General features: G+C 53.0%; 8 protein-coding genes across 8 annotated transcripts; 6 read left to right on the plus strand and 2 right to left on the minus strand.

Annotated features, from left to right (window-relative positions):
- Positions 1-1023: 1023 nt before the first annotated feature.
- CTAM01_16730 (carbon-nitrogen hydrolase) lies at positions 1024-2017 on the minus strand (the record flags this gene model as incomplete). The annotated part of the gene is made up of 2 exons (XM_060532722.1): positions 1024-1899; positions 1958-2017. 2 exons carry the CDS (start codon positions 2015-2017, stop codon positions 1024-1026), a joined length of 936 nt encoding a protein of 311 aa, XP_060372693.1.
- Positions 2018-2475: 458 nt separating this feature from the next.
- CTAM01_16731 (uncharacterized protein) lies at positions 2476-4485 on the plus strand (the record flags this gene model as incomplete). Its single annotated transcript, XM_060532723.1, has 2 exons — positions 2476-2538; positions 2599-4485. The coding sequence occupies 2 exons, from the start codon at positions 2476-2478 to the stop codon at positions 4483-4485; spliced, it is 1950 nt and encodes a 649-aa protein (XP_060372694.1).
- Positions 4486-5168: 683 nt separating this feature from the next.
- Positions 5169-6400, plus strand: CTAM01_16732 (spt3; the record flags this gene model as incomplete). Its single annotated transcript, XM_060532724.1, has 3 exons — positions 5169-5201; positions 5388-5477; positions 5552-6400. The coding sequence occupies 3 exons, from the start codon at positions 5169-5171 to the stop codon at positions 6398-6400; spliced, it is 972 nt and encodes a 323-aa protein (XP_060372695.1).
- A 1370-nt stretch (positions 6401-7770) lies between these two features.
- On the plus strand, positions 7771-8631 carry CTAM01_16733 (uncharacterized protein; the record flags this gene model as incomplete). The annotated part of the gene is made up of 1 exon (XM_060532725.1): positions 7771-8631. The coding sequence occupies one exon, from the start codon at positions 7771-7773 to the stop codon at positions 8629-8631; it is 861 nt and encodes a 286-aa protein (XP_060372696.1).
- Positions 8632-9675: 1044 nt separating this feature from the next.
- On the plus strand, positions 9676-11442 carry CTAM01_16734 (uncharacterized protein; the record flags this gene model as incomplete). Its single annotated transcript, XM_060532726.1, has 1 exon — positions 9676-11442. The coding sequence occupies one exon, from the start codon at positions 9676-9678 to the stop codon at positions 11440-11442; it is 1767 nt and encodes a 588-aa protein (XP_060372697.1).
- A 1935-nt stretch (positions 11443-13377) lies between these two features.
- Positions 13378-15210, plus strand: CTAM01_16735 (uncharacterized protein; the record flags this gene model as incomplete). The annotated part of the gene is made up of 1 exon (XM_060532727.1): positions 13378-15210. The coding sequence occupies one exon, from the start codon at positions 13378-13380 to the stop codon at positions 15208-15210; it is 1833 nt and encodes a 610-aa protein (XP_060372698.1).
- A 1132-nt stretch (positions 15211-16342) lies between these two features.
- On the minus strand, positions 16343-18042 carry CTAM01_16736 (FAD dependent oxidoreductase; the record flags this gene model as incomplete). Its single annotated transcript, XM_060532728.1, has 7 exons — positions 16343-16485; positions 16551-16775; positions 16826-16935; positions 16986-17064; positions 17180-17241; positions 17294-17574; positions 17641-18042. 7 exons carry the CDS (start codon positions 18040-18042, stop codon positions 16343-16345), a joined length of 1302 nt encoding a protein of 433 aa, XP_060372699.1.
- Positions 18043-20998: 2956 nt separating this feature from the next.
- Positions 20999-22772, plus strand: CTAM01_16737 (cytochrome P450; the record flags this gene model as incomplete). The annotated part of the gene is made up of 5 exons (XM_060532729.1): positions 20999-21052; positions 21163-21954; positions 22014-22328; positions 22390-22556; positions 22634-22772. 5 exons carry the CDS (start codon positions 20999-21001, stop codon positions 22770-22772), a joined length of 1467 nt encoding a protein of 488 aa, XP_060372700.1.
- Between the last annotated feature and the right edge of the window lie 204 nt (positions 22773-22976).

The following is a 22976-nucleotide window of genomic DNA, read 5'->3' on the forward strand; positions in this document are numbered from 1 at the left end:
CGATCCCAATACGAAGTTCGCGAACATCAGGGATATCCATCGGGCTCAAATCGAAGCGGGTGAAAAGGAGGTTATCACGGCTGAATCCAGCGACTCTGAATGCCCTAGTGAGGCTGGCAGCTGTATTGTAGTGGGTGTGGTTGAGGATCAATAGTTAATAGTAATGAGGAGGTTGGGTTGTGATCCCATCGTTTTTGTGGTGCCAGAAACAGGGGGGTGCCAGGAAGTGGGTATGTTGACTTATTCTCCCTGGGCGGAGGCTTCATGGGCTACCTCACGAACTGGACGTCGGTGCTTTTCGTCATCGTCACATCTATCGTGAGTAAAGATGTGTGGGGTAATGGAGAAGAAACGCTCACGTATCTCGTAGTTCTTCTGTTTCCCACCAGCAATTCCGATCGATATTTCCACTATGAGTAAGTCCCCATCTACCAGCGGGTTATTTACGTATCTAACACACCCAGACTACGTGACAGCTGTCATTGGAGTTTTCATTGTTTACGCGGTTGCACTCTGGTTTATCAAGAGGAAGACCTACAACGGTCCCAAGTTTGAGCTGATCCTTGGGGAGGAGTTACCGACTGCGAATCCTATCGAAGATCAGGAATCTGCAAAAGGGATAGCCGCCCTACCACATGACAAGCTGTGATTTTGTAAATAGCCTCTAATCTGAACGGATTAAATTATACGATGAATCCGATGCTCTTGTGTTCAGAGAGCTCCCCAGTCGTCCGAAACCAGTGCAATAGCCCGGGAGGAACACGGTTTGATGTGCTCCTTTGGAAACTCAAACCGCCACGATATGTTTTGTCTCTCGTCTCCTGACTCGTACCTTCCTTGTGCTGAAAAAACTGACCCTATTGGAATGTCTTGTAGGCTGTTTGAAGTTTCATTAGCAGCGGGTAAGCAAAAAAACAAACAAACAGGGGCAAAAGCGAGCCTAGATCCAAACACTCATTGCATCTCATCTGGGTGGTATTATCGTGACATTAGACATCGATAGGTATTCTTCTCTTTCTGAGTTTACAACTTGGCCCCTTTCGCATAGCCATAATGCCAATCGATGCGCCCCAAATCCTGTCGAATCTGATAGTTCCGCTCAGCAATCTCAACAACTCGCATATCCACATCCACCACCCGCATCCCGTCCTCGCCATCCGTGAAGCTGCCAGGAACCTTGCCGACGATGGGCAATGCAACTTGGCTGCAACCAAAATAGCCCTGCTCCGAGGGTCCTCCCGCATTGCAGTAGATGATGGCAGCAGTATTCTCAAAAGCCCTCGTGGTAAGCGTGGACTCTACAAACATCTTCTCGCAAGACGCGTTATACTCCAAACCTTCCTTGCTCATGTCCGATAGAGTCCAGTACGAGGGCATGATGATGATCTTTGCACCGGCCAAGACAAGCTGTCGGAATGCTTCCGGGAAGGCCAAATCCCAGCAGACTAGAATGCCGACGGGACCCAAGGGAGTATCGAAGACTTGATGAGGCTTTGGCGTACCCTCGTCGACTTGCATCTTGTGTGCGTAGTCGATGCTTGAAGTCAGATGATCGCGTTCGGGGATCCAGAGGTTGGTCTTGGTATAAGCGCCTAAGAGTTGTCCATCATGGTCGATGAAGTAAGAGGTATTGAGAAGAGTTGGCTTGGAGTTGGGATCTTCGTCTGGTGCTCGGTAGACGATTGTGCCGGCGCAGATGTTGATGTGCACTTCGGCTGCGAGTTGCTGGTATCGCCGTTGGAAATTCTGAGCTTCCTCATAGCTTAGCGCGAATGAGGGTTCATCTGGTACCCATCCTGTCATATGATATTCTGGGAGAACCGCCAGTGATGCTCCTTGAGTTGCAGCCAGGCGAATTTGTTTGGAAGCATGAGCAAAGTTGTGCTCGGCATCCAGAACCTGCAAAGATGAGGGTTGGTGATGGTTCGTGCTAAAGTGACGTCGATAGTGGGCTCACCTTTGGGCTTGTTTGTACCAATGCGACTTTGAAAGACTGATTCCCCAAGACGGCCGCCATGTTGGAGAGCTAGGTACGGAGTAGTAGGATCAGAAATGATAGCACGGGGATTTGATAGAGCTTCAGCGCAGCTTAGTGATTCCGTTAAGTCTTATCAAACAAACTTTGAATATCTAAGAGAAAAGACTGGCTCCGAAGTCTCCTCACCGACGATTACCCATTACAGCATCATTTTCCTTCGCCTCGAGGGACCTGATTTGGTTTAGTGGATGGGGGCATGCGTTCATCTTCGCTGGGGTCATGCTACCTCCGAGCACTCCGCTGCCGATAAGCTCCCCGCATCCGGACGCGAGTCATTTCACCCACTGAGACATCGCTTCTCAGGCACATGGAAAGCTTGCTGCTCAAGAATTGCAAGTTTGAAAGATTCTGGGGTTGCCTCACCACATTGAACTATCGTCTCGTTCTCATTTGGATCTCATTTGAATGTGACGTGTTATTCCTTGTCCAACAACCCGATGCAGTCATCGAAGACCATCACCAGATCCCGAAATGGGTGCGCAGTATGCAAGTCAAAACGGGTAAGAGACCAACATTGTGGTGCCATTCGTTATGTTAACTCCTAACACGCTCCACGCCAGTTGAAATGCGACGAAGTCAAGCCACATTGTTCGAGATGTAAAAGACTCGGGATATCCTGTCCTGGGTATCAAAAGCCTCTCAGATGGTCGTCTGCCTCTAGATCACCTAGGGTCGAAATCACAACCCCGATATCTAGCGAATCACAAAACCGCCAGCAAAGGGCTAGGGACCCGGTTCGAAATCTGCAGTCCCCTAATCCATCTTGCAGGGATTTTTGTGACACGGATTTCCTAAATCAATTTGCAAATATCGATACCCCTTCAAGTATAGACTTTCAAGATGTTACCCATCTGGAGCCTACGTTTCCCTTCTCAGATCTGCCGGCTCAATCTCCAACTCCTTCCTCTTCCGCAGGGGTACCATTTTCTCTTCCATCAACCGAGAACGAGGCCAATGAACTATGGCAGGGTATCATGCCTGGCACTCAAGTCGCTACGCTTGGTCTCGATGTGATAGAACGGCGCGTCAGCTCCGATCCATTCAGCATGGCTCGCAATGAAACTCCACTATCACCCTCATTACAAGACAATACATCGGTGCTGGTGGAGTACTATTTCAAAGAAGTGTGCGGGATGATGTCTTGCTACGACAGCAAGTTGAACCCATACAGAACAACCATTTCCAATCTCTGGAGTAACTCGCCATCTCTCTACTACGTTACCCAAAGCATGGCAGCAGCCTGCTTAGCCGAAGTCTCGCCAGGCCTTTCCGCAGCCAGCGGCCGACTTCGGGACCAGGCGGTGAACGCCTTATGGAAAGAAAGTAGAGCAGGTCCAACGGATACATCATCACTGTTGGCACTAGTCATGCTAGGCTTCAGCCTCTGCTGGCATGATCCGTCTAAACTCGGCCAGTCCGAGTTCGAATTACTGGCTGAGACACTCATCCATCTCGAAGCCCAACAAGATAGCTTGGTAATGGCGGACAAGCAGAAACGATTCTTCTTTTACAATTCTCTCGTCTACTGGAGGATGCTGCTTTCTTTCGTCACCGACCAAGAGTTGCCTTCGGCGGCATCCACTGGCGCCGTTCAGCCCCAGCCGCCTCGATTTCCCAATCGGCATGACACCAGAATGCCACACCCGCAGACAGGTATTGGAGTAGAGGTGCTAGAGGTTGTAGGTCAAGTTGGGGTACTCGTCAGAAAAGAAAGAAAACGGATCCGTCGCCGCCAGCATTCATCCAGGCACGACATTGAGCAGTCTGTCGCCGCCATACAGACAGCGGAACAGCTCCACTCGCGGCTTTGCAAGATTGAACTTCCAACAGAGGTTACAGTCATGGACTCGGGAGATGACATGACACCAACCGACCATCTGTTGAAAGCTGCAGAGGCATACAGATGTACGGGACTGCTGCAACTCTATCGCAACTTTCCCGATCTACTCTTACAAGACACGGCGACTGCCATTCCGTCGGCCTGGCTGGATATAATCGGAGAGTCGGAACCCAGCCTTTCGGGCAATCCAGAAGCTCTCCACGGGACATGGCTGACCTGTCTTGCTTTACACATACTCGACCTTCTTCAAGATATTCCAATCACGTCGCGATCTCGGTCCATCCAGCCATTACTCTTAGTAAGCATCTGCAGCGAGCTTTCTATAACTCGAGAATTTTTTTTGTTGGACTTTTTGGGAGACAAGTCTGTGTCAAGCTTTGCTACTAGTCCTAGGTTGAGAGAAAGGCCAACCATGACCGATATTCTACACGCTAGACGGCTGGTCCTGTCGCGTCTCGCGTCGTTCGAGGGCATCTTGGCAGCGAAGCCTATACGACAGATGACGCTTCTTGTGAGAGAGACTTGGTCATGTATGGATGAGAAGCAGCAGGATGTGTACTGGATGGATGTCATGGTGGAAAAGGGCTACGAAACCTTGATGGGATAGTTGCGATGGTGCTTCTTATGATCTCATCCAGCATCCTATGGCCATTGAGAAACTTGTGCCCCAACCATGCTGAGAAGATATGAAACATGGTTCAGAGTAACTAAGCACATCGAAATAGAAGCCTCGGAGTTCATGAATGTGTACTGGACCTCGTCTTAGACCAGTCCTCAAGCATCTTGGAAGGGACCTCCTCACTTACAAGCCGAAGGAGCACTGTGTCAGCACGACCGTGTGGATACGAGTCGTTGGCGTGGTCCAGTCAGATATCATATTTCATGGGTAAGGGGACTTGGTGTCATCAGCCCGGCCTTCAACCGACATTTTTTATCGAAGTAAAGCTATCCCCGCGCCTTTTCGTCCCCAATTTCTCTCCCCAACTCCCGCATCACCACCAGATGCCCGGCGGCGTGTAACAGCACAGTGTCAAATTTAAATCTCGCACCTATAGCGTCTTATACGCCTGTATAAAATAGCCAACATGAATTCTTCCACCCGCACCTTCGCCATGTATTCATTTTCAAGCCCTCAGAGTTCTAGGGGTAAAGATTGGGGTTCACTCTTTGTGGTTTCTAGTTCTCTTTATTTGTTACCGTCCCGGCTCCTTCATTCCTAATCATTCTCTTCCTATACCCCCACCCAAGTTCCCTCGTCTTCGTTCAGGATACCCGGCCCCTGTCATAGCCATGGAGCCCAAGTTCAAACAGGAGATTCAACAGGTGAGTCTTTTCAAATCACGGTGATGCCCAGACATGCTCTGCCACATCTATGCAAATAACTTGAGTTGGCATCAGTGTATTCCAATAAGCCACCTTGTTCCTCTCCTTTTTACGACTCTGCTTTCATATTATGATACCTCGTGCCAAAGCAAAGCCATCTCTGACTGTTGACACAATATCGACCAGATGATGTACATTGCAGGAGAGACACAAGAGGTCTCCGTCCAAACTACCAAACTAATTGAGGAAATCATCCGAGATCAAGTTGTTCACATGGTATTTCATCCGCGCCTCTCCCCCTCGGATCTCTCTTCCCACAATAATATCACCTACTAAATACCAGAATCTAGCTCAGAATAGCCAACGACCTCGCCGCCCGCCGCGGCTCCCGCGTCTTCTCCAACAATGACCTAATCTTCCAAGTCCGCCACGACAAAGCCCGAGTCGAACGCCTCCGCATCTTCCTCACCTGGAAAGCCATCCGCAGAACCGTCAAAGACTCGGACGAAAAAGAAGGCTTCGTCGACGAAGCCGACCTAGAAGAGAACGTCGCCGCTCCCACTGACGACGCCCCCGCCGGCGGCAAGGCCAAGTTGCCTACCGTTACGCTCCCCTGGGACGCGGCGTCATATTTCTCTGAACAAGTGACGGAGGCAAGCCAGGAGGACCTGGTGGAGATTACAAGCAACGAGGCCGCGCTCGAGAAGTTGAGGAGGAACGATGAGCGGACGAGGGATATGACTGTTGCCGAGTATGCGACGTGGTCAGAGTATCGGCATGCGTCGCTGACCTATCGCAAGGCCAAGAGGTTTCGAGAGTGGTGTGGGCTGGGCGTGATTGCAGAGAACAAGCCCAATGATGATGTGATGGATATCCTGGGGTTCTTGACGAGTGAGATGGTGCAGAAGTTGACGGCGCAGGCACTCAAAGTCCAGAAGCAGGAGGCGCTCCGGCTCGGGGAGGAGACGGCGATGACTGGGGAAGACAGAGGCTTGAAGACAGGTCTGGGCGGGCTTTTCGCTGAACCTGAGGGTCTTAGGAAGCCAGTTGATAGTAGGCATATCCGGATGGCGTTCCAGCAGCTGCAAGGGAGACCGAAAAAGAGTCGGGCGTTGCTGAATGGAACCCGACTTTTGCAACCACCCGCTCTGAGACTTGTAAGTACTTCTTGGTTGAGGATGATAAGGAGCATGCGCTAACAAGAAATCATCATAGCTCTGAAATCGATGTCAATTGGCCCTATTGTCTCAATGCTAGGATAGCTGTCCTGCGAGAACTGTCCTCTCCAATGACGGTTCGTACGTAGGTATTTTTTATAATTGGACAAACACATCTGAACGTATTCCAACTTTTTATTGCCGTGCATGTTTCATGGCCCGCGTGAAATATAACTGGTTCATGTTGCTCTCTAGCCTGCTGCGAATTTCAATAAGAGCATTTAATCGACAAATGTCTCGATTGATTCAAGAAATATGCACCCCTTCTCTTTGGAAGACGAACAGGTTAAATCAAACTTCGGGTCATGACAGTGACGCCTTCAAGGACAGCTATTCGCTGCACCGTTGCCGCCACCACATCGTAAGGTTGCAGCGAACCAGGGGCAGCAAGTGGCCATTGCGACCGAGTAAGGTCGCTAGCTCCGAAAGATTTTCTCCATGACATTTTGCTTCAAACTTTGATTCTTCTTTTCCTTCCTTCCAACTCACAGGCTACTCGTAAACTTTTCGCAAGAGTTCTCGACCAGCTTGCTAGCCGTCGCCGACGACACCTGAGGATGATCCTTGGACAGACACGGATTTCGAGCCTTCTGACTTCGAGACGGGATTGTGAAGGGAGGCCAGGCTCGGTGAGCATGGGGGAAAGGATGCAGTCACGAGCCCTACTCAAGGCTTCCGAGAGGCAAGATTCTCAACAACAGTCACTAGTCAAGGTGCCAGAGTGGTTAATGGGCTGCCCTGCTATCAAACCTTGATTCCAGATTAGGCAGTGGCTTCGGTCGCGCAGGTTCGAATCCTGTCCTTGACGCACCTTACCTTTTGTGTTTTGATTTCTCACACAGTATCGTCAAGTGCTCTCTCCCCATGATTTATTTGCCCGACTCAGTTTTTGCTTTGGAGCGTTATTGATTGAGCTGGTTGTGTGTGATGTGAGTGGGAGAAGACGCTGGAGGAAGCTGGAGCTGGAGCTCGAGTGGCCCGTGCTAGGTACCTACTGGGAAGGAAAGGTACGTATTTTGATTAGATAACGCTGGAACGTGGAGTCTGAGACCATCGGGTGCCGGGCAGGAAGCAACCCCACCATTGCCAGTTCCCGAAAGCTGCCACTCCGATCCGACCCCGCGGCCGTCACATGACGATGACGTGAAAGTCACAAAAGGTTGAGGTTGTCGTCTCTCTGATATTAATCACGGAAGGTCCGTCATCTTATTCCGTAGCTTTGCATCTTGATTTATTGCCTCTTACGATATCCATACTCCTTCAGCTGGGCACGTTGCGTGACACTATCGAGCATCACCAGACATCACCTTACATCACGACCTAAGCACTACAAGACCAGGGTGGGATTCACAATGGCATCTGCACAGCAACTCAACCTGCCCGACGGCCGCATCCTATCATACGACCTCTCGGGCCCTGAGTCGAAGCCCGTCGTCTTGTTAGCCAACTCGCTTGCGGCGCCCTTTACGCTCTGGGATCATGTTGTCAAGGTTCTCCACGCCAACGGCTTCCGTACGCTGCGCTTTGACCAGCCGGGCCACGGCAAGTCGTCCGCACCAAAGAAGCTCGACACCGAGTTCGAGACGATAGCCGACGACGTGCACTCTCTGGTGAAGTCGCTCAAGATTGAGAAGCTCTTTGCCTGGATCGGCGTGTCCATGGGCGCCGCGACGAGCTTCTACTTTGCGACAAAGTACCCCGGCATCATCCAAAAGGTGGCCATCTGCGACACCATCAGCTCGTCGCCCAAGCACGCCGGGGTGGAGGACTTGTTCGGCCCGCGGGCCAAGGCGGCGGGCGAGGCCGGCAACATGGAGGCCCAGGTCGACCAGACGATGGACCGCTGGTTCGGCGCCGAATGGATCAAGGCCAACCCTGAGGAGGCGGCTCGGGCGCGCGCCATCATGAACCAGACTACCGTGGAGGGATTCCAGACCTGTTGCTTTGCGCTGCAGAGCGATAGCTTTGATATCCGGCCTCTGTTTGAGAGAATTGGGTCGGGTGTTGACGAGGCGTTGCTGGTTGTTGGTGAAAAGGACGCGAACCTTCCCCAGGCGATGCAGGAGATGCGGAACAAGGTGGAGAAGGGGTTCAGGGCGGCTGGCAAGGACAACAAGATTGAGCTCAAGTTGATCAAGAACGCGGGTCACGTCCCGTTTGTGGACAACTTTGAGCAGTTCAAGGAGGTAATTCTGAGCTACCTCAAGGCGTGATTGATTCTACCGAGTAGTCGCGACTGGAGTCAATGGATACTTACCTAGTAGGGAAACGAAAGAAAACAGAAACAGTATTATCCTTACTCTATAGGGATATTGGAGGTTGGAGTTGATGAAGCTATAGCAATCGGCTTCCGTTCCCAGCCTCTGGTGCCTTGGGTGGCTTTGGTGAAAGTGAATTAGCAGAAAAGGGGCAGTCTCGGGAGCACAAAGACGGGATGACTAGCTTCTCGGTGAAGAAACCAATCAAGTCACCTACCGTTCACCTTGGCCAGGCCCATGCTCCTCACCTCGCTCACCCGAAGCTTCACCGAGCCCACGCCGATTCTCGTCTGGGCCTAGCGTCGACTCAGCCGCCCACCGCCAGCCTTTCTTTTTTCCTTGGTTTTTCCCTTTCGCGGCCCAGCTCCCCCCCCCGTCCATTTCCACCTCCTCCCCAGCCCCAGCCGTCCGCTGATTGTCGTCCATCTTTTTATGGTATTCCGCTGGCTCGTGCTCTGCTCTGCTCTGCTCTGGGTTCTGGCGCCGTTCCGTTTCCATCTGCTCCCACAGCAACCGCCCACCAACCATCGCCAATACACCACCACATCCACACACCACACACCACACGCATACACACACGCACGCTACTAACCGTCCACCGTCAAACCCGTGCGGAAGACAAAGAGCGTTCGGTTGAGCACAGAGACACCACCAAGGAGCCTTTGCTCTCTTTTCCCCTTTCCCCTCCCCGCCACCTCGTCTCTATATCTCAGCATCGAACCCAACGCTCCACGTCTCTGTGTCGCTTCTGTCATCGCCGGCTTCTCTGAACCAATCCACGCTGCCTTGTTTCCATCGCTGACGTGGTTCTCAACGCGACGCCTCCTCTCCGCACTCACCCACCTCAAGTTCTCAGACCGGCACTTCTCTACTAGAGTCGCCTATACAGCTACCCCGCGTTCTAATTGCAGCAATCAATTACCAACATTCACACCTCTTCTCCCCGATCGCATTTCAGGCATACCTCGCTCGCTCCGAACTATCGCTCCCACTTCCATCATGGCCACCGCCCCCGATGCTGCAGCCCAGCAGCCCAACGACACCACGACCGTTCCCACGACACCTCAAGACACCAATGTCCTCGCATTGGACTCATCACAAGTGACACTCCCCTCTACTGAAGTGCCCGCATCGCCCGCCGAATCCAACCAATCATTCAAGACCGAAGTCAACGACGACCGTCTGAGCTCCTCCGCCGTCATCCCCTCGTCCTTGACACCGCCGCCTTCGTCACAATTGCTTGCGCACACTGGCAACGGCGTTCTGCAGACCGCATACGGCGCCTCCCAGCGATCCGCTCTCTTCTCTCCGCCCGCCACAGGCCACAACGCGACGGTACGACGAGATGGTGGTCTCGGGACTGAATATATCCCACCCGCCCCTCAGCAGGTTGTCGAAGCCACCGCAGACGAACTTCGAGCCATGATGCAGGCTAGTATCGCAGAACACGCAAAGCTGAAGATGGAGGCCGCGCACCACAAGCTCCAGTACAACTTGCTGAGCCTCCAGGCGGACGAGGATGCCAAGAGGGCAGCCGTGGAGCACGAGATGACCAGGCGAGAGATCGAGGCCCTGAGGACAGCAGAGTACTCCCGTCATGCTGTCCGCGAGCTCAGCGCTGCATCAGAGTCGGCGCAGATGAAGTACCTCCAGATGAAGATGTGGTACGAAGAGGCCATGGACGAGAACGAGGGCCTCGTGCGACGAGTCAAGATGGCAAAGAAGGTTATTTCACACAAGGAGGAGGAAATTATTGGCCTCACAGAGGAGCGCGACATGCTACTCAACCGCATCCGGGAGAATCGGGAACACTTTCACATGCTGTGCAGCCCCGGCGGAATCTTTCACGGTGCCATGACGCCCAAGCAGGTCACCGTCTCAACTCCCCAGCAGCCTCACCGAGCTACTCCCAAGCAGCAGACGCCTCGGTCGGCCAACCGCGAGGCCAGGGTGGTCGACCGAGACCACGGCCCCGAGCCCATTGCGGCTCTGCTGCAGGCCCTCAGCCAGGACAACAACAGCGCGCCCTCGACGCCCACGACAGCGGTCAGACCCGCGCCCCGCATGCCTCCCAAGCACACCCGAAACGCACAGTCTCTATCTGCCCTGCCAACGACGCCGCTCTCCTGCACCCAGCGCCATGAGCAGCAATCTGGCCTCTTGCCCTCTGTGAACCTGGTCCCTCAGAGCGAGCCTCGGTACCGGTACAGCAACTCACAAATGATTCCTGGCACGCCGCCACCGGCCATCCAGGAGCGGGTCCAAGAGCGCGCCCGCAAGAGCCGCGAGAGCACTATTTCGGCCGATGACAACGAGGAGCTCGCCCGCCAGGCTCTCGAGTCCGTCGCCAAGTCAGCCTCGTTCCTTTCGCAAGCATCCCGCAACTCCCGTGGCGCTCGTCGTCCCCTCCCCGGCGGCAGCGGCAACGAGGACGAGGAGGAAGTTTACGAGAGCCAAGCGAGCCAGGCAGCGTCAGAGATGTTGCGCCGCGATCCGCGTGAGAGCTTCGAAGTTGCCAGCTCAGTTGGCTCTCGCGACGGCACACCTGCGCCGGCAGAGAAGAGCGCCAGACTCCAGGCGAAGCTGTTCTCTGGCATTACTAAGAGTGGTGCAGACAAGCGCAAGTTCAATGGGGGTGTGCCTAACGGTCACGGTCAAGAGGCACGATCGGACATGGTGAGCCCGACCAAGAAGATGCGAGTGGGCGGTCCTCTTGGCGGCGACAACCCAAAGGTCGGACTTGGGATCCAGTACGGTTACAGCTGAAACCCGACGTACGGATAGGGTACAGACTTCTGAGGATCGTGTGTGTGCACTGCACCTTGCCTGTCTCTCTCTGCCAGGCCCTGGTGCAAGCGCACAAGCGATCCCCGCCGCGGATGGTTCGTCCGGTGAGGTGGCTGGGTTTGGGGAGCAGAGAGCGGTGTGTGGGGATAGCACGGCGGCTGCGGCGTTGTTCCTAGCCGAGGAGGGGTCTTTGGGTCCTTGGGGACCTCTTTTTTTTTTTCTTCCTCGTCCTTTGCCTATTTTTTGCTGCCCTTTTGCTGCAGCTACAGGGGATATTTGACGTGGCATCATGCAGGTGGGCTTTGGGCCGCGCTTTATGGAGACATATTCTTTTTCGAGAAGACAAGGGAGGGACACCGACAAAAGGGCAGAGTGAAGAAAGAAGATGGCCAAAAATTGCATTGACGAAGATTATGATACCACTGGCCATCGCTGGCCATCGTTTGGTTTTTTTGGGTTTTGGGGTTTCCACCAGGTACGAGGGAGGGTTTCCGAGGGATGGGATGGGATGGACACAGTCTGTACAATACGATATTGCATTTATACATACATCAATGGGTAACGACACTTGACGACAATTGCGGGCTCTGACTTTCACTCTGACGCTCTCGACTACGACTACGATCCGGCAAATCTGGTGATGGCACTTTGGAGGGGGCTCGACCGATGGACGGGTAGACCGACAGAACTGCGTTGTCCAGCCCAGACTCTTCTCACAGTTCACCTCACCTCTGTTCTCCATCTTGAGTTAGAGTGATGCATCAACCCCTGTCAGTCCTTCAGATCCAGAACGAATGTGAACCACAAAAGCTACGAGTTGGAACGAACCACCGCTCTCCCCAGCTAAAGTGCTGCAGAATCCACTACCTATCCACACACACACACACACACACACACAAACTCGCATGTGCCAACGGTCGATTTGCCTGCCTTTTCTCTCTCCAATCCAACCATTTTCACCACCTTCCCTTACCTTCGTTCGCGTGATATCCCTTTCGAGAGGCGCGCTATCCCTCATTCTCTCTTCTCGTTGTATCATTCGTCTCTCTCTCTCTCTCTCTCCCGTTGGATTCCACTCTTTTGCCTCTCTCTCTGGTCTGCTGTGCTCATCCACTCGCTTACCTATACATTAATTGATACATACATACATAATCCTACCATCTCGTCAACCGTACCTTTACAGCAGTCATAGACTCATGTTCGTGGATGGACGTCCCGTCCGTGCCTAGGTCTTGACCGAAGTTTATCTTGACCGCCGATCGGAAACACCTTCTTCTGCGCGCATCTGCAAGTCTTGCATACATACATACATACATACATACCTACCTTACAGACAACTACTCTCTTCATCTTCTCCTATTTGTCTCGTCTCTCAGTCTTTTTTAGTCTTTTCTGGCTGCAGCCCGTTCTTTAAACTGCATCCAACCACAACCACAAACCACTACAACCCGTCTCCGAAAGGTTTCATCCTAGCTCTATAGATCGCTCCATCCCATCTTTTCTTGTCTTTTCGTCGTAACAAAATATTCCCGACATCTCAAAAGGATCGTGCTCTCTTTTCACTTCTCTTTGGGGGATCAACTTGCAGCCTTCAGCAGCAACACAAACTGACCATCGTGCGGCCTTTTTCACTCACCGCCAGCCCCCCAGCCCACTCACCCCGCGCCAAGGGTCCCCTCCCCTTTCGCATTCCTCCGTCCCTCCCTACCCCCCCTTGCCGCAATCCGCAATCCCGCCATCCCAACCAGCGCCCACTTGGGAGCTGACCAAGACCAACACTTCAAACTGCCATCATCCACGCAGAGCAGCAACTCACTCATCCGTAATTTTTAAGAGACGGAGCCTCATTAGAGACTTTGAACAACTCATCAATTACGGTACATACACACCAAAGCAGGAACTCGCACCAGCGCAATGAGGGATCTCCCAGCTAGTCCCCGACAAGGGTCCCCCGCCCTCGCACCAAGACGACTCTCTGAGGAACTCGGTGACTTCATGTTCTCCAGCGATGAGTACGACGACGAGGAAGAGGGAGATGAGGAGGATGAGAACTACGACGGTATCGAGACGCCCGCTTCATCACGCAAGTCTTCACAAAGCCTAGACGGCTACTTTGACGAGGTCGACGCCTACAAGCACCAGCAGCTCCAGGACACAACCTCCGAGTCAGAACGCACCGAAAAGAAGAATGACAGCCGTCCGTCCACGGCCACTTACAACAGCCGTCCATCCACGGCGGTCTCCATGCCACCATTTCGCCGATCATCAACTTGCCCCGTTCTCCTCCCGGATGACTTCATCTCCAGTGCCGCCGATGAGGTCGTCAAGATTATGCCCGACCAGGCAGCGTTTATGAAGCGCATGGTGGAAGGGTGGAGAGAGATTCAAAGGCGGTCGTCAGTCAGCACCACCATATCACCAATGTCGCCGGCGAGCGCAACTTCGCCAGGCACGATAAATCTGCCAAAGAGACCGCAGACAGCGCCTTCGCCAATGTACGCGCCTCAAATGTGCTTCGCGTCATTCCCGCAGGCTGTCCCGGAACAGGATGAGGATGATAGTCCCACAGAATCGGTGGACAGCTTTTCCAACGTGGTGGAGCGGCTGGACAAGGTCGAGGAGACGCTGGAAGAGCTGAGGGACTTGGCTAAGCAACAGGCTGGGGCGGCGATTGCATCAAACTCGGCGAGCGTGACTGAGCAGAATGCAAAGTTTGCCGTTGTGAATAAGTGCATCGACACAATTGGTAGAGTATGGGAGAGGGAGCAGGAGGTGCAGGATGATTCGCAGCTGGACAGGAGATGTGTCGATGCGCTGGTCCAAATCTGCGAAATGTTTGCACGTGAGAGCGTTGATCAGGACCCCTATCGGTTCGGCTCTAGCTTCATGGCTGAAGAAAGCGAAGACGACGATGTTGAGTATGAGGGCGAGGATGAGGAAGAGGTCGGAGAAAGTGACAGCGACGGTGAAAGCCATTATGGATCCGACGATGATTACGAAGCGCATCCCATAGATTCGGACCCAACCGAGTACGAATCAGGAGACTTTTTAGGAAAATCCCCAACCAGCGAAACCGACAAAACCTTGCCTCCTCTACTATCACCGAGGACGAGGTCATCGACACCAACTCAAGTTGCCCCCGCAGGAACCAGAATCGAGGCTCCCGATACGCCCCGCCGGCGGGCGCGACTGGTCCGTGAAGCCAAAGCCGAGCTTGATGCACTCTTCTCCGAATGGGCCGAGCCCAAGAACTCGTACGAAGAGCGGCATTCGCGGATCGTATATGCCACGGAGGCATATCATCTGCGCCTTGTGGACATGAAGTCAGCACACGAATGCGAGTTCAAGTGGAAAAACGAACTGATGAATTACGAAGAAAAGATGAAGGATAGAGGTGCCTTTGGTCCAAATGTGTGGCCCATCGTGGATCTGGCACTGCCCATCGCTCAATGCCTGCTGAGTGTGACGCTGCTGGTGGTGCACTTCTTCGGCCTGGACTCTTGGCTGGTGGGACAGAAAGCCTTCCTTGCGTTCCTTGCCGCATGGCTGGCAAGCGTGGCCGTATTGGCACGCTGTACCGAGGTCAAGGCGAGAGAAACTCTGTACAAGACGATGCTGCCTCCTGATGCCAGGGAGATGCGGAGGAGGCACGAACGCGAGCTGGTACTGCTCAAGGCGGCCCACGACCGCGCAGTTCAACGCGTCTACGCACCGGAGCAACAGTCACGGGCGGAAGACAGAAGTTAAGTGGGTGAAGAGTGTATACTAGTAGAGTGTATCAGTAGGCCTGCCGATTCAGTGAAGAAAGTCTGTCCTTCATCAGGGTCCCATCCATCCCATGTATTCCTACCGCAGTTATACCGCCTGCAGTCAAGACCGATCGTGTGATTTCAAGGCTAGCACTGTTAATGAGTATTTGCTGAGGCTTGCCTCTGAAATGGCATACAACGGGGCAGCCGATGCGAGAGAGGGTGCAGGTGAAGGGTTGGCCGGCTCCCACGGATCTTGCTTGGGTCCTCCTCTTCGCTCGGGAACCAAGACGACGCGAGCTAGCGGGGTTGGCTCATCTTCCTATGCTCGATGTTTGCCGCCGTGGACATCGCGTGATTCTTTGGTTCTGATAGGAGGCTGTTGAGACACGAGGTGAATGGATTAGTGCTGTGATGGGAGAAATGGGCGTGGCAATGCTACCTACGTTCTCATCGTCAATCGTCCTCTTGTGTCTGGCCAGGCACCACAGCGTGACACAGAAATAGAAGATGGTAGCAAGTGTCTCGACCACTCCGATAACAACAAGAAACCGGAGCAATGGCGAAATCTCGTCCCATTGGTCGAGACTTCGGTCCATGGCGGTGACAGGTCGTCAATCCGGCCGCGATCCTTCGTGGTCCGAATCACTGGAAGAGCTCGAGAATGCTATCGCTCTCGTCGAGGTAGCTAGTGGTGGCGTGGAAAGTCGCCGACTCAAGTACCTCGCTCGGGGAAGACAGTTATACCTAGGAAGAGCGGGATTCAAAGATATACAGAAATAGGAATGTTTGTCGATCGTTAATGTGACGACAGGAAGAGGAGAAAGACAGAAGGGAGACTCTGTGGCAGCACCTAAGACCACCAACGCGACAAATGTCAGGAGTGAGCGAGGACCTCTTTACTCGAATATCATAAAGTGATCATTGCTACTTCTTCCCTTCAATTAAGAGCCCCGTGACTTCCTTCATCATTCAACATTCCTAAAGGTACCTTGACTGAAGTACTTCATGCAAGTAAGTGGAAAGAAGTACCCCGTGAACGAAGTCGTCGATAACTTCGATTACACGACAGACCCCGTTCTTTCACGACTCCTCACCTCGAAGTAATCCATCTCAATGTCATTCTTCTCTCATAGAAATGCTCGATTTCCTGGTTCGTTTCTCAGGAACGCTTCGGTAAGCCTAAAGTTGGGATCGAGCTTCCGCATGTGTTCAGCCGAGTCTTCCATAATGTCGTAACTAAAGTGGAAGTCATAGAAGCCGCTTGGATTTGCTGTTCAGTCCGATCAGATGTGTGCCTTTTCGTCGGAACCATAGAGGGAGTAGGTCGCGACTCACTGGGGATGCGCTCGATAGGTATGAACTCGGACGCAGCTTCCTTGATCTTCTCCGCCTCCTCTTGTCCAGCATTGCTGAAGATGGTGACCACGCTGGCCCTATTTCTGCGGATTCTTTCGAACACTTCTAGTCTCTTGATTACATCGTCTTTTGAGGTTGAGTTGGATAAACACACCCCGAGGGCAACGCCGTCCTCAATGCCTTGCGCGCCTCCTTGCCCCTGGTCTGCAGATAGGGTGTCAGTCAAGGCATGGTAACTTGGGCAGAAGCCTTACGTGGAAGCATTGGGTGAGCTGCATCCCCAATCAGAACCATGCGACCCTTGCTCCATCTTGGAATGGGGGCTCTGTACAGCAGAGGCCACTGCTTCACTTCGTTTGCCTTGCTGTCACTCATCAGCCGCCATGCTTTGCGTTTCCGCGAAGCCTCACCTACCGAAGAAGAGCCAGCACATTGGGATGAAAGTTTTCAAAAAGCTTCAGTAAGTGAGATTGATCAACCGAGTTGTGCCAATCTGAGGATCATAGTCAGCTCCTCTTTCTTTCAGGCCAGCAAACCGGAGCTCAGCTGCCCGTGGTTGTCTTTGATCTGCGTGCCCCCTGCGCGAATACGAAGGCAGGCATACTCACCTTCTCTGCTCGAAGAGTCGAATTCGTTGTGGAAAATGGCAATACAGTTGAGCACCTCACCGCTACGGCGCGTCAGTCGATGCTTCAGTGTGCCATTCCGACTGGTCAACATACTCCCTACACGGATACGTGACAATTCTCTTGCCGTCCCCATGAAATAGCCTAAAGCCACCAGCTGCATCTTTGTATAGATTGGAGGTGATTGGATCCGAAAGTACAGCATCCATGGGTATCAAGAACCGGTAGCAAAAGTTGTCTAGGGCTGCGGGGAACGCGGGATTGGGAGACCCGAGAATCGCCTCGACGCCACCGCTGTGAATACCATCCCCAACTACCACAAGGTCTGCAGAAATGACGATTCCGTCTCGAAGAGTGAAGCTGGCAGCTTCCGGATTCTGAGTCCATCATTAGCACGTTGTTGTCTCTGCAGAAAATCAGACTTCTGGTTCACGCAAGCTCACATAACTCGTCACTTCACTCCGCAACTTGAACGTCACAGGCGGGCCGCCGTCAGCCGCTACCACCATCCGCTTCAATTCCTCATGCAAATCGACCCGGTGCGCAAAGTACCACGGCGATCCGTAACTATTTGCAATAGCCCCCAGGTTGAGTTCGTGGGTCACCTCCAGGGTATCGCCTCGCATGAGCCGGCTGCCTGTGGCCATCACGAACCTCGCTCTCACCGGGTCCATTCCCAGAGCCACCAGCGGACGTGATGCGTTCGTCTGTACGTTGATCGCGGCCCCGATTTCGTTGTTCAGCGACGTTTTCTCGTATATCGTCACAGAATGGCCTGCTCGCCGGAGCGCGATGGCTGCTGTGAGCCCAGCAATTCCACCGCCGATGACTGCAATGTCCAGCATGATGCACCAAGCGTACGAGAAACAGGCGCTCTGAATCGATGCGGTGAGGCGCAGAAAGTTGATTTCGAATCTTCTCACAGGCTTACCAGCCACTAACAAAAGACGAGGTGAGACTGGTCACAGGTCGAGGAAAGGAGGGGTAATCGCATGTTTCCAAGGGGACAAACGCTGAACTTTATCAACTATCTTTGGGAGCGTAAGCTACTGTCGGTATGCGAAAGAGGCGTCGTCTTATGTTGCAGCTCAGATGCTGTCTCACGGACTGGCGTCGACGGCCGGCAAGTAACCTGCAAGCCACTCGATCCATCGTTGAGGACGATCTTGCGTTCAGACATGCACCGGATTCTGGTCAGCATGAAGTAAACTTCGAATGGGAATTTGACAGCTATAAATGCTGCCATAATGCCAAACACTTAATGGCGCCTTTCCAACTTCCAGCCTCGTTTTCAGCTCTTGCAACTTAAGCTTTCTGCCCATCATGAATTGCGCCAAGACTTTTCCCTATTACTAAGGGCCTGTATCTGCTGCAAAAGAGGCCTGTCGGCCGAAGGTCTTCGGACCGGACCGATCGTGGGGAAGTCCTGGTTGTGACCCTGCGGTTTGCTTGCAAGTTGCAGGTCAGCCGAAACTTTACGGGACCCCAGCAGAAGTCTATCGACCAATTGTTTGGGCAGAACATCTTGATGCGGAAGGTCATGTCCGTTGGTTTGAAGTAGATATTTGACATATTTTGTGGGCACACACGATAGAAGGCTCAGTCTCTGCAATCTGTGATGCGAAAGTGTTGAAAGGGGTGTTGCACATAAAATCACTGACGGCGCAGTTTTATGGCTGTCAGGAGAGCGTGGCTGGGGCGAGACTTCGGACGGAAGTGCCAATCAAGGGCAGAAGCTTCACTCGAGTCTTCTGGAAGACAAGGTCAATGGGTGTAGGGTTGAACGTAAACACGAATGGTCCCCGACATGAACGTTGCCTTTATCAACCCCTCTGGGCAGAATGAGGAGTTGACGCCATCATGAGACTGTGACGTGAAGTCTATTCGTGAATGTGTGGCAGGAGCTTCGATGTTCACTCAACGCACATGCCCACATGAGCCAGGAGTGAGGAAAGACGAGCCGGAAGTTGAAACGGGAGTAGAACCAGAGGTTTCGCGTGAAGACATGGAGAGGAATGAGAGACTTGCAATCGAAGACGTGGAAACACTGAAAGAAAAGAGATGGTCGAGAGGAGAAAAGAGGCGTCGCTACGCAACCAGGACAGGTTCATATCAATACAGCCAACATTCCTTACCGATAAGGAGTGGGGGAGCTGGAGAGTTTATTTGCAAGAGGTATCCGCGTAAAGTCGGACGCTCGTCAATCCCCCGACTTGGCACAGCTCACAAACCATGAGGTAACTGCAAGGGGCATAGCCGAGCAGCATTCAATCCCGGATTCGTTATGTCCTCCGAGGCGCTGCTAAATTCCCGAAAGCTTGTGGGTCGCAATAATTAATCACTCTCGACTCCCGCAAAACCATGATTTCGTCGTACTCCAAGCGATGTTAATGGTCGTCATCAAATCTGTGTCTTCAGCCATTGCAGAGAGAAACTCCGCTCATCATATGTTTCGTCGGACTTAGCAAGTCAGCAAAATGCGTTATTGCCATTGTGTCTCATTCACTGCCACGACCACTTGCAAGTTGCCCGTGGCGATCTCTTGGAAGCCTATCTCGGGGTCGGTCTCGGGTTGTCGATGTCATCCAAAAACCCGTCGCAGAGATTGGGGGTTCATCCAGCTTGACGGGACGTCGTACTGATCTGCAACCAGCTCTTGAACCAGCACACTCATCGGGTCTCCAATGACAAGTCCGCCTACGTCTCGTCTTTCGTCATGGTCACCCCCCCCCCCCCTCTCCCGCTCGTACGCACACACACCACACAAAGCACGAGTAATGAATCCTCGGATGGGCACTCAGTGGAGGGAAGGGTTCGAACTTCGAGGCTAGCGTAGGCCAAGACGGACCCCAAAACAACCCACTCAACGGCCCAGATCCCCGCGTGAAAGCAGTAAAGCTGCCGCGGCATCGTAATTATGCCTTTCTGATTCGCCAAATTCTCCCAAGATGTAACTTGGCACATCCCAAGACATTTTATGGCAACTGAACCGTTGCAGTGTTCCCGGTTCCTCTTTTACCACCCCCTTATGCAGTGCACGCATGACACGGAGCACCACGTCCACAGTGCCATACGATCGACGACCACGATGGAAGGGTCCCAGAGTGCGAGACCGAACACGAGACCGACCCCTTTCCTTTACACGACAGTGTTGCAAGACTTGCCTTACAGGCTACAGGCCACTGTTGCCTTGCCCTAGAGGAGGCAGGCAGTAGAGCATTGATCACCGGCTGCGGGCCGCGACAGCTAAGCTACTGCTACTACTACACTAATGTGATCCACGCCGAGGATGGTCACCATTTGTTCTACATGTCGGTAATTGTAGTGAAACGCCATGGGTGGGGTTCAGGATTCTCCCACAGAAGAGCAGAAGAAGGCATCCAAAGCATGGCATACTGGGGACGGGACAACCATGGGATGGAGATGGAGGGTCGCTTGTCACACGCTATTCCTCTGCAAAACATGGGACCTGAGAGAAACCGGTCCAAGACCAAGTTCAAACGGTACCCTAAAGTCCGCCGCCATGCCATGATGCCATGGGGAGAAGGTAGACGAAAACACACACCCCTCCCCGCCTTTAAGGCTTAGACATCTTAATTATCGTACTCGTAACTCGCATTCGTCTGAACTTGTGAGTCTGAAGTTGAGAATAAAACCAGCTTGATGGAACGCCCTGCCTTGTGTTGATATTTGAGGTCTGGTTGTCAACTCATTCTCGAACTCTTCACCTTTCACCTTTTTCCTCTCTCTCTATCTCTGTCGCATCCTGGCACTCACAGAGAGTCAATTCTTTTCGCAAACATGAAGTTATTAGAACTTGGCTTCGTCAACACTCTAGGCCTGTTAGTAGGCGTTGTAAGTCCCCGTCTCCCGCTCTACCCCGGCCGGCACTTGAAAGCTTGATTTTCAGCTCCGTGAGGCTACACTACACAACCGAACACCGCAATCTAACAAACTTTCTGCAGTACGTCGCCTACCAGCTCGCTCAAGTATTCTACTGCCTCTTTCTCCACCCGCTCCGAAAGTTTCCCGGCCCGATATGGATGCGCACATCCCGCATCCCGTTCTGCTACAAGCTGCTCACCGGCACGCTCCCCTTTGATATGCTCGACCTGCACAGGCGGTACGGTCCGGTCGTCCGCATCGCCCCCGATGAGCTCGCCTTCCACGACTCGCGCGCCTGGAAGGACATTATGGGCCACAAGACCCAGGGCGGCGCCGAGATGGAGAAATCGCTCAAGTTCTACCGCTCCGTTCCCGGTGCACCCTCCGATATCGTCAGCTCTGATCGCGAGGAGCACACCGTTCTGCGCAGATCCCTGGCGCACGGCTTCAGCGAGAGGAGCATGCGTGACCAGCAGCCTATAATCAAGGGATATGTCGACCTGCTCATCCAGAGACTTCACCAGCACGGAGATGACGGTGCGAAGCCCCTCGACTTAGCAGCCTGGTATAACTACACCACTTTCGACGTTATCGGTGACCTTGCCTTTGGTGAATCGTTTGGTTGTCTCGACGGCTCAGACTACCACCCTTGGGTTGCGGCAATCTTCCAGATGGCGCGATTGGGCACTGTTCTGCAGACCGGAAAACACTACCCTTTTGTTATGAAGCTCATGATGGCCATGGTTCCTGAGAAGGCCAAGCGCGAAAGAGCGCATCACGAAGAGTTTACCGAGGCAAAGCTCAGACGTCGCATGGATTTGGGATCGCGTCCTGATCTCATCGAGGGTCTCTTGAAGAAGAAGGAAGACTGGGTGCGTCGCAAATTATCGAGAAAACTTCGAGAAAACGGAGAAACTAACATCGTCTACAGAACATGACTTTTGAGAAGCTCAAGGCCAACAGCAGCATTCTCATTATTGGCGGATCCGAGACCACAGCGACACTGCTTTCCGGCGTAACATACTACCTGCTGACGAACCCCGACGCGCACAAGAGGTTGACCGACGAGATCCGTTCCACATTCAAGGAGGAGAGCGAAATCGACTTCACTTCCGTCAGCAACCTGCCCTACCTTCTCGCATGCCTCGAAGAAGCGCTCCGCCTGTACCCCCCAGTGCCCATCGGACTGCCTCGCATTGTCCCTAAGGGAGGCGCGACTATCGCGGATCACTATGTTCCCGAAGACGTACGTACAACTCCTCAAGTCCTGAAGGAACTGGACTAAGATTAACATCCGAGCTTCGCAGACAACTGTTTCTGTCTACCAGTGGGCTATGTACCACTCTGAGAAAAACTTCCACGATCCCTTTGGCTTCCACCCCGAGAGATGGATGCAAGATCCTGTCTTCGCCAGCGATGACAAGGAAGCTTTCCAGCCTTTCCACGTCGGACCCCGCAACTGCATTGGAAGAAAGTGAGTTTCCCATCGATATCGTACAGAAACCAACTCTGTGTTTAATGAATGATTGCTGACATGATTTACCTTCTCAGCTTGGCCTACGTCGAAATGCGCCTCATTCTCGCACGCATGTTGTGGAACTTCGACATCAAGATTGCCGATGACAGCCGCGACTGGGCTGGCAGACAGAAGATCTACCTGCTTTGGGAGAAGGGCCCTTTGAACGCTTAAGTCAACATACCCACTTCCTGGCACCCCCCTGTTTCTGGCACCCACAAAAACGCGAAAATCCACCACAACCCAATGCCCACCCCCAACCTCCTTTTATCACAACATTTTCAATTCGCGTCCAAATGGGCTCATCTTTTGCACATGTCTTCTTCTATATATAATGCCTCAATATACCGAAGATCAGCTTCGTCAGGCTCTCGAGGA

This window comes from Colletotrichum tamarilloi (assembly GCF_030869305.1).
Source record: "Colletotrichum tamarilloi strain Tom-12 chromosome Unknown Scaffold_256.1, whole genome shotgun sequence".
NCBI lineage: Eukaryota > Fungi > Ascomycota > Sordariomycetes > Glomerellales > Glomerellaceae > Colletotrichum > Colletotrichum tamarilloi.